Source organism: Tamandua tetradactyla, chromosome 3 (genome assembly GCF_023851605.1).
Source record: "Tamandua tetradactyla isolate mTamTet1 chromosome 3, mTamTet1.pri, whole genome shotgun sequence".
Taxonomy (NCBI): domain Eukaryota; kingdom Metazoa; phylum Chordata; class Mammalia; order Pilosa; family Myrmecophagidae; genus Tamandua; species Tamandua tetradactyla.
This window is the reverse complement of record NC_135329.1, coordinates 7,145,013-7,155,357: the sequence shown is the minus strand read 5'-3', so window position 1 is coordinate 7,155,357 and position 10,345 is coordinate 7,145,013. Positions and strand designations below refer to the sequence as shown.

The 10,345-nt window shown below is 36.8% G+C and overlaps 1 protein-coding gene across 5 annotated transcripts in view; it reads right to left on the bottom strand.

The window, feature by feature from the left end:
* Window positions 1-859: 859 nt before the first annotated feature.
* UBXN2A (UBX domain protein 2A) overlaps window positions 860-10,345 on the bottom strand; it is a 74,956-nt gene continuing 65,470 nt past the window's right edge. For 4 of the 5 annotated variants that reach the window (XM_077152220.1, XM_077152222.1, XM_077152223.1 and 1 more), the window contains exon 7: window positions 860-2,081. In XM_077152220.1, the coding sequence (XP_077008335.1) occupies window positions 1,889-2,081 (193 nt within the window). In that variant the 3' untranslated portion in view covers window positions 860-1,888. Of the gene's footprint in view, window positions 2,082-5,610; window positions 5,757-10,345 lie in introns of all 5 variants that reach the window. The other variant, XM_077152224.1, reaches the window with a different exon arrangement.

Sequence of the window (10,345 nt, the reverse complement as noted above, 5' to 3'; positions counted from 1 at the left end):
AACCATCTTTCTAAGAGGAACTTATGGAGTGGGGATCAAAACTTAGAGGTCTAGCAGACCCATTTCAGTGGAGAGTCTTCCACTGCTCAAGAATACAGGTTTTATTTTGTCAAGGTGGAAGCTTAGCACAGGATTTCCCCAAGAATGGTTCTTTGACCACATGCTTAAAAATCACTTAAGATTTAAAATACTGAGATCTGGGACCCACCCAGGTCTAATGACTCAGAATGTGTGTGGTAGGTGGTAGGAATAGACATTTAAAAAAAGTTTTCCAGGTGATTCTTACACTAAGACTCTCAAAGTGTGGTCTGGGCACCTTTGGAGGTCCCTGAGACCCTTGTGGGGGAGGAGGGAAGGTCTGTAAGGTCAGAACTAGTTTCATTCTCACATTAAGATGTTATTTGCTTTCTTCACTCTCTCTTGAGTATGCAGTGGTGTTTTCCAGAGAATAATAATGTATGATGACAGCAGATTGAACAGAAGTTGATATGAGAATTCTGCTTCTTTAAGCCAGACATGAAAACTGCTTCCAAAAATGGAAGGCAATGCTACTTTTCTCAATAAATCTTATTTTTGGAAAATCATTATTTTTTTCATTAAAATGGTGTTTATGTTAACATATAATGTTTATTATTTTGAATGAAAAAAACTTTTAAACTGTTTCAACTGCTAAGATAATACCGATGGATATAACCACATAAACAAAGGGTTTTGATATGAAAAGTTTGAGAACTGCTGCTTTGGGGGATACACCCAGCACCCGTGCACGCTGCAGTTCGCAGGGCAGGGCCACTGAGTTCTTGTCCACCTCATACCTGATTCAACAGGCCATCTGCAAAAAAGCTTCTTACGCTTAAAATTTTCAAGCAAGGGAATTTAATCTGACAGTGAAATATCAAAGTCTAACTGGTTTTAAAGTCTAAGAAAGCAAAGCATGTTTTCCTTGGTGACATCAGAATGCAATAAATCATCCTTTAATGTAAATACAGGTTGATTCTGATGTATGAAGTGAGAAACCATACTTTATGTGATACAGTTAAAAAAAGTCATTAATTAGTAATGTGACAACACACACATTAGCATCTAAGTGATGGCAAATGAATGGCTAACAGCAAAAGTAAGCTAAAAACAAAGCCAGAATTTTCAAAAGGAAATAAAATAGAAAAGTTCCTGGGGAGAAAAGAATTTTTTTTAATTACATTTTTAGAAAACGTAGAAATGTGAGTAGGCAGAATAATACGGAATTATACTAAACTACAAAATTTTGTTCATGAATAAAAATACATCTTAGTTATTGTTGCCAAATTAATATTTGAGTATAGCTTATGATTAGAGAATGGAGACTGAGAACTCTAAGAGGTTTAGCCACAGTTGGAGTGAAAAGAATATCATCCAGCCCTTTGACTCTATCTCTGTTACAAAAGAATTACGCTGATAATCTTAACTTGCAATGTGTAATTTTTAAAATTTACTGCCATCTTTTAAATGGGAAACAGCTAACCTTTTAATCATCACTGCTGTTTGGGAAGGTGGTAAATACTGCTTTGAACTGGAATGGTACTGTGAATGCGTCTGGTAATGTACATCATATCAAGATTCTAAATGATACAGTTATTACAATATACCTTATACTGAGTAATCGGTTTTAAAAATAAGTCTATTTTTCTCTCAGCAGCCTTTTGGAAAAAGTACATTGGAACCAGTTTCCAGTCATATTTTAGACTGTGCTAACTTGTACTTATTTAAGAAATCTTCCCTCAGGAGAAAGTTATAGTACTTGAATCAAAGTCCAGTGAATCTGACTTTTTTTCCCCATCTCGGTGTGCATGACCATTTACAACCATCATTTCTCTGCAAGTTGTCCACCTAAGTCTGTCGAAAATCAATGCTATGAAAGTCCTCTAAAAGGTGCAGCTGTTTTTTGGAGTCTCTGAATGATGACAGCATTCTGTAGATCTGCTTCTTCCAGTGTGAGAGTTTCATCCAGCAATCTGAGGGCAGGAGGACCTGTGGCCAGAGAAAAGGGAGCACTTCTTTGAGGTCCCTGGTATTTTTCAATGAAGTCTTTGATGTGGCTTACCCTGTAAAATAGATCTGAATTAGTCAACGTGAACTGATCATTGAGCTGTCTTTAAAAGGCTGACCCTTAGATGTCGAATGACAATAAGGAATTACTGTAAATTATTTAGGTGCTATAAGAGTATTTATGATGTTATTTTTAATGGTCCTTATCTTTTAGAGACGCATGAAATATTTACAGATGAAACTATATGAAGTCTGAGATCTGCTTAAAAATAATACAGATGGAGCTGAGTGATAGATGGAGGTTCCCTATACTGTTTGTCTTTGCCTATGTCTGAAAATTTCTATAACAGGAAGTTTATATATCTGTGTACCTAGCTCCGAACTGATCAGAAACGACCAACTAATGTTTCTACACAGACACAGGCTTTACCTCTTAAATGCCAGGCCATGCTGTGCTTTATATCCAATTAGGAAAATACTTAAATATAGTAATTTCTGGTGATTTTTAATCCTTAATGTCAGTACAGGTAGAATATTTTGGTTGGTATAATGAGAAGAATATTATTCACCATAATTTATATATATTTAATATATAAGTATAAACTATTTATATATATAGTCATTGCAATGCTGAAGGTACCTTAAAGTTACGCTCACCTAAATATATATATTTACCAAAAGAGAGTGAAAGAGAGAAAGAGCATGCATGCAGTTTACTGAAACTAATATGGCCACTCATTTCAACATGCATCATTTCATGTATTACAAAAAAACTGTCAAACTACAACAAAATATTCTCTTAACATTTCAATTTTTACTTCATAATTAAAGAGCAGTTTTAGACTATACTTTAGGCATAAATATTTATATCATTCATATGCTTTTATAAAATTGAAAATGTAAGTAGAATTAAATGGGTAGGGTATCCTAAATTTTCATAACATTATTCAGTCTCCAATTAGCTCAATCACTAAAAACACTTTTTTTTGCATGAGAGCAGTTATAGGTTTACAGAAAAATCATGCAGAAAATACCCCATGCACTGACACCCTCCCCCAGTTCTCCCTATTATTAACATTTTGCATTAGTGTGATACTTTTGTTACAATTGATGAAACAATAACAACAAAAACCTACTGACAACTGATGAAACAACAGCATTATAACTATGCTATTACCTTTAACCCAGTGTTTACATTAGGTTCACATTAGGATTTATTCTTTGTGTTGTACAGTTCTATGTTTTTGTTTGTTTGTTTTTGGTCGTAACTTATATGCAACCTAAAGTTTCCCATTTTATCACTTTCAAATATACAAATCAGTGGTGTTAATTACTTTCACAAAGTTGTGCCTCCATTACCATCATCCACTGTAAACTTTTTCACAGCCCAAATGGAAAAACTGTATCAACTAAACATTAACTCCCCACTCCCTACCTGCACAAGGCCCCTGGGAACCTGTATTCTAGATTCGGACTCTATGAATTTGCATATTTTGCTTATTTCATGCAATGATATAAAGTATCTAGCCTTCTGTGTCTACTTTCTTTCACACAACATGATGTCTTCAAGGTTCATCCATGTTGTAACATACATCAGAACTTTTTATGAACAAATCTGCACTGTATGTATAATAGGACATTTCATTCATCTATATACCTATTGATGAGACACTTGGGCTGTCTGTTGGTTTAAAAGGATGTACGTCCCCTAGAAAAGCCATGCTTTAATCTAAATCTCATTTCGTAAAGGCAGAATAATCCCTATTCAATACTGTATGTTTGAAACTGTAAGCAGATCATCTCCTTGGATATGTGATTAAATCAAGAGTGGTTGTTAAACTGGATTAGGTGATGACATGTCTCCACCCATTTGGGTGGGTCTTGAAAAGTTTCTGGAGTCCTATAAAAGAGGAAACATTTTGGAGAATGAGAGAGATTCAGAGAGAGCAGAGAATGCTGCAGCACCATGAAGCAGAGAGTCCATCAGCCAGCGCTTTGGAGATGAAGAAGGAAAACGTCTCCCGGGGAGTTTCATGAAACAGGAAGCCAGGAGAGAAAGCTAGCAGATGACGCCGTGCTCGCCATGTGCCCTTCCAGCCAAGAGAGAAACCGTGACTGTGTTCACCATGTGCCTTCTCACTTGAGAGAGAGACCCTGAACTTGATCAGCCTTCTTGAACCAACGTATCTTTCCCTAGATGCCTTTGATTGGACATATCTATAGGCTTGTTTTAATTGGGACATTTTCTCGGCCTTAGAACTGTAAATTAGAAACTTATTAAATTCCCCCTTTTAAAAGCCATTGTTTCTGGTATATTGCATTCCAGCAGCTAGCAAACTAGAACAGGGTGCTTCTACCTTTTGGCAATCTTGAATACTGCCACTATAAACACTGCTGTGCACACATCTGTTTGAGACCCTGCTTTCAACACTTTTGGGTATATGCCTCTAAGTGGGATTCTGGGTTATATAATAATTCTTAACTTTCTGAAGAACTGCCAAACTGACTTTTACAGCAGCTACACAAGGTTACTTTACCAACAACATCTGAATCACTTTTGATTTAGTCATCGATGTACGTGTCTTCCCACCTAATACCCATTCTCTGTACCATTAGATGTGCTGGTGATGAAGAATTTCTTATTTAAAAAGTGTTCCACTACTACTGCCTCTGGCATGTTCTTCCATGCGTAACAAACATTCTGAATGCTAAAAGGCAGATGCTCAGGCAAAGACAATTATGTTATGAATGCTGCATGGCCAATAATGGATTACAGGAAACAGCTCCATTTCAGAGATGCTAAAATGTGAAAAAACATGCAACTCAGAACTGATAAATTGATGAATTTAGCAGCACGGTATCAAAGACAAAGAATTCACTCATTCAATAATTCACTAAAATTCACTATATACCACTCTATTAAGTCTATGAGGGTCACCAAAAAGCATCTAGGACATGGCCTTGTGTATTTATTTTAGAAATGAATAAAAATATAAAAAGGAAGAAAAAGATTAGTGGAAGTTGGAAAAGATTTACTGAATGGTCTTGAAAGATGGAAGATTTGGAAAGGCTAGAAAAATGAAACTATTTCAGGTGAGGAACAAAGAATGATAGGGGAGTAGACAACCATGCACATGGAGATAAGGAGGCAAGAGTTCAGCACAGCGTAGAGCAAACGCTGGAAGAAGGAGAAATGCACATCTGTAGGGTACACAGGACCAAAACTACAGGATTCCCTAAAAAAGCCAGGCAGAATAATTGGCAGTGCTGGAATTCTGAAGCTAAATACATTGTTCAAATTTCACTGACTCTTCCATGCCCCTTCATAGCATGGACAAGGCATGAAAACCTGACCCAAGTTGAGTCAATCAGCTCATCTCTCCTGGGAATCTGAATTCAGGGTGTAACAACTGTGGTGAGTCGCTGTCAGGGGCCTAAGGCATGTCTGGGTAAGGCTCTTGATATCCCGTGGTTCCAAAGAGAGAGAGGTAGTGGCTTGCCTTGGTTGCTAAATACTCTCTGGTTGCTATCCCACTCCTTGGGAGGCAGTCTCCTCTTTTGAACATTGTAATCAAAGATGCTTACCTGAAGTAACTCTCTGTGACCGGAAGAACTTGTGTTTGGTGTTTCGAGTTTGGAGGTGACATAATAAATGGATTGAGGGAGGTACCATAGGTATCATAGCTAAAAGGTGGTTTCTGTAATACAGGTCTGCAGTGGACTGGAAAGAACTAAAGCGGTGGAAGTAGGAACAAACAGGAAAGACAAATTCACATGCCATAAAAAATTTACAGGGCTTGGATTCATTAATTTAATAAAATATTCATTATGTGTTTAACAGTTTATTTTAGGTAGCAGAATAACATCAAAAGATAGGGTGATCCCTAAAAAAGTTTTTTTTTTTAAATTTACTATGCAAGAAATTTATGTTCACTGTAGAAAATATAGTTTATTATACAGTGTTGTATACAAGGACATATAGGTGAGAATACAGAATTAAACTTGCATATCTATGGTCAGTTGATTTTCAACAAAGAGGCCAGGTTTGCTCAATGGAGAAAGAACAGCCTCTTCAACAAATGCTTCTTGGACAACTAGCGAATGAATGAATTTGGACCCCTAACTCTCACCATGTTAAAAAAAAATAATTCAAGGGGGTGCAAGGGTAGTTCAGTGGTAGAATTCTCATGTGCCATGTGGGAGACCCAGGTTTGATTCCCAGTCCATACACTCCCCAAGCCCCCCCCACCAAGAAATTAACAAGCAAAGCAAACAAAAAACAAAAATTCAACAAATGGTGCTGCAATAATAATATACTAACATGGAAAAATAATGAAATGTGACCCTGCCATATAGCATACAAAAAAAAAAATCAAAATGGATACAACCTATATATAAAAGCTAATACTACATAATTCTTACAAGAGAATATAGGGAAAATCTTTAGGACTTTGTAATAGACAATGAATTCTTAGACTTTTCAACAAAAGGACAAAGAACAAAAGATAAAAAATAAACTGAACTTCACCAAAATTAAAAACTTTTGCAGATCAAGGGAAATTATCAAGAAAGTGAAAAGACAACCTACAAAATGGGAGAAAATATTTGGAAACTATGTATCTGATAAGAGTTTCATATCCATGGTATAGATAAAGAACTCTTATAACTCAATAACAAAAAGACAAACAATTCGATTTTTAAAAAGGCAAAGGATTTGAATAGATGAGTATTCAAATAGATGGCTATTATTGAAGAAGTGGAAAATAGTACTAGGGAGGATGTGGAAAAATAGGAACCGTAGTCCATTGCTGGTGGGAATATAAAATGATACAGCCACTGTGGAAAACAGTTTGATGGTTCCTCAGAAAGTTAAACATAGAATTACCATATGGCCTGGCAATGCCACTTCTAGGTATCAACCCAAAGGAAATGAAACCAAGGAAGTACCTGGGCAGATATTTGTACACCATTATTCATCACAGTTCATAATAGTAAAAGACAGAAGCAACTCAAGTATTCATCAATAGATGAAAACATTAAAAAATGTGGTATATCCATATGTGGTAGTTAGATTCAGGTGTCAACTTGGCCAGGTGAAGATGCCTAGTTCTACTGCTGCGGACATAAGCCAATAGTAGTATGTGAACCTCACCTGCTGCTGATTTCATCTGCAGTTGGCTAGGAGGCTGCCTGCTACAATGAATGATGTTTGATTTAATTGGCTGGTGCTTAAATGAGAGAGCTCAACATAGCACAGCCCAAGCAACTTAGCACACCTCATCTCAGCACTTGCAGCTCAGCCCAGGCCTTGGAGATGCAGAAAGGAATCAGCCCAGGGAAAGCTGTTGGAACCCAGAGGCCTGGAGAGAAGGCCAGCCGAGATTGCCCTGTGCTTCCCCATGTAAGAAAGAACCTCAGTTGAAAGTTAGCTGCCTTTCCTCTGAAGAACTACATTTTAACTAAATAAATCCCTTTTTATTGAAAGCCAATCCATCTCTGGTGTGCTGCATTCTGACAGCTAGCAAACTAGAACACTATATGATGGAATACTGTTTAGCTATAAATGTTAAGTGCTGGTACATGCTTCTATATCAAAATAATAGCAAAGTATGTTTCTACTGAGTTATTTGACAATATTTTCCTATGATACAGCCAAGAGATGCACACATACAATGTGTATAATATGGAAGGCAGAAAAGGAAAGGAGGGGAGGGGAGGGGGAGAAAAGAGGGAGGGGAGGGGAAACAGGAGGGGGGGAGGGATGGAAGGGGGAGTTTTTTTTAAAGGAGGGAAAGAGGAGGGGGGAGAGGAGGAAGAATGAAGGAAGGGAGGAAGGAGAAGCAAAGGTGGCAAAACATTGAAATTGGTGGATCTGGGTATCTGGGGTGGGGGTAAACCACAGTCCTCTGTACGGGATTTGTATTATTTTTGCAAGCTTCCTGTAAGTTTGAAATTATTTCAAAATAAAGTTTAAAAAAAAGATCAGAAATTTCACCAAACCTGAACAATAAAAAACAAAAGACACAAATGGGAGTCTAGAACAACATGGTAACAGGCCTCTACAGACACTGGCAGTTACAAATACTATATTCCCTTAATGCTCAATTTAAAATTAGACATAAAGCAAGAGTACAAAAAGTATAGTGCATCTAAGAGAATTCATTGTCAGTTTTATATCAAAATAATAGCAAAGTATGTTTCTACTGAGTTATTTAACAATATTTTCCTATGGTACAGCCAAGAGATGCACACACACAATGGTTCGATTCCCAGCCCATGCACTCCCCACTCAAAAATTCAACAATAATGCTGTGATAATGGGATATTCACATGGAAAAAGAATGAAATGTGACCCCCACTGCTCAGCGTACAAAAAAGAAAAAATATGAATACATCTGCATAGATCCCTCTTCCTGAACTTTCTTCTGTCCCTCCGCAGCCAACCTAATGAGCAAGTCCTGTTGCATATTGCTCAGAGGTGGTTTAACAATTCCATGCCAAAGATGCTTCTATTCTATTAATAAAATGATATTTATAAATTTGTTAATTCACTAGCTCTACTATTTATCATACATTGTCTCCTCAAGATATCTAAAATGCTTAAATGTGAAATAAAGAATCATATCTGCAGTAAACACAAGTATTTTACAAAAAATGCCACATAGAACTGTGGTTATAATCTAAAACTGTCTTCTTGATATAGAGCCCCTCCCTTTGCCCTTCCTCTCCTACCTCTTTCTCCATCTCAGTGACCAAGCACAGAACTACATCCAGCTCCAAGGGGGGATGACAGAGGTCACCCCCAGAAGACAGTCCTTCCTGAACTAGCACAAGAACATTTCTACAGGGACCATCATTCTACCTCTATTTTTAATATATTTTGGACACTGAGCCTTATACTTTAATACACTGCAATAACTAAAATGCTTACGTAGAACAATGGTCAGACGATCCAAATCTGTCTAACAACCCACATGCAAAGAGCTCTTCCTCTGCACTTCCTTCCCTGGCCCCACTAACACCCCCTCAGCATATTGCTCCAAGACATCCACTGTAACAATGCCATTCCCATGTATTAATAGAAAAAATAAAGTATTATTTTATACTTTACCTTTAACATATGTTGTATAAATTTAAGCATCTAGAAAGCCAAATAAGGACTTAAATTTGTCCACAATACTCACAGTAGCATTGAATAAACCACACCACACATATTAACAAAGTATATAATCTGAAAGTGTCTTTCAATTAGGAACATTCTGGTATAGCCAACTGATTTTTGACAAGGGGGCAAAGAACACTCAGTTGTGAAAGAATAGACTCTTCAAAAAATGGTGCTGGGAAAACTGGATCTCCATATGCAAAAGAATGAAGGTGGACTCTCTACCTCACACCATAAACAAAAATCAACTCAAATGAACCAAAAATCTAAATATAAGAGCCAGAACTATCAAACTCCAAGAAGAAAATCCTGGGAAGCATCATTAGGACCTTGTGTTAGGCAACAGCTTATGGAGATCTTACACCCAAAGCCCAAGCAAGAAAAGAAAAAAAAGATAAATGAGATCTCTTCAAAATTAAAAACTTTTGTACATCAGAAGACTCTACCATGAAAATAAAAAGACAACCTACACAATGGGTGAAAATATTTGAAATCACATGTCAGATAAAGCTTTGCTATCCATCATATATAAAGCACATGAAAAACTGCTAAACAGCACTAACCATTAGGGAAATGCAAATCAAAACCACAATGAGATAACAATGCACAGCCACTAGAATGACTACTATTAAAAAACAGAAAATTGACAGGGATGTGGTGAAACAGGAATACTCATTCATTTCTGGTAGCAATGTAAAATGGTGCAGCTGCTGTGGAAGACAATGCAGCGGCTCCTCAGAAAGTTAACTATAAAATTATCACATGACAAAGCAATTCCACTTCTAGGTTTATACTTAAAAGAACTGAAAGCAGGGACTCAGATATTTCCCCACCAAAATTCATAGCAGCATTATTCAAAATTACAAAAAGATGGAAGCAACCCAAGAGTCCATCAACCAATGAATGGATAAACAAAATGTGGTATATACATAATGGAATATTACTCAGTTGTTCAAAGGAATGAAGTTCTGATTCATGTGACAACATGGACGAACTTTGAAAACATAATGTTGCATGAAATAAGCCAGACACAAAAGGACAAATATTGTATGATCTCCCTGATACGTTAATTAGAATAAGCAAACTCACAGAATCAGAATCTAAAGTATAGGTTATCAGGAGATGCAGTAGGGATAGGGAACAGGGAGTGAAGGCTTA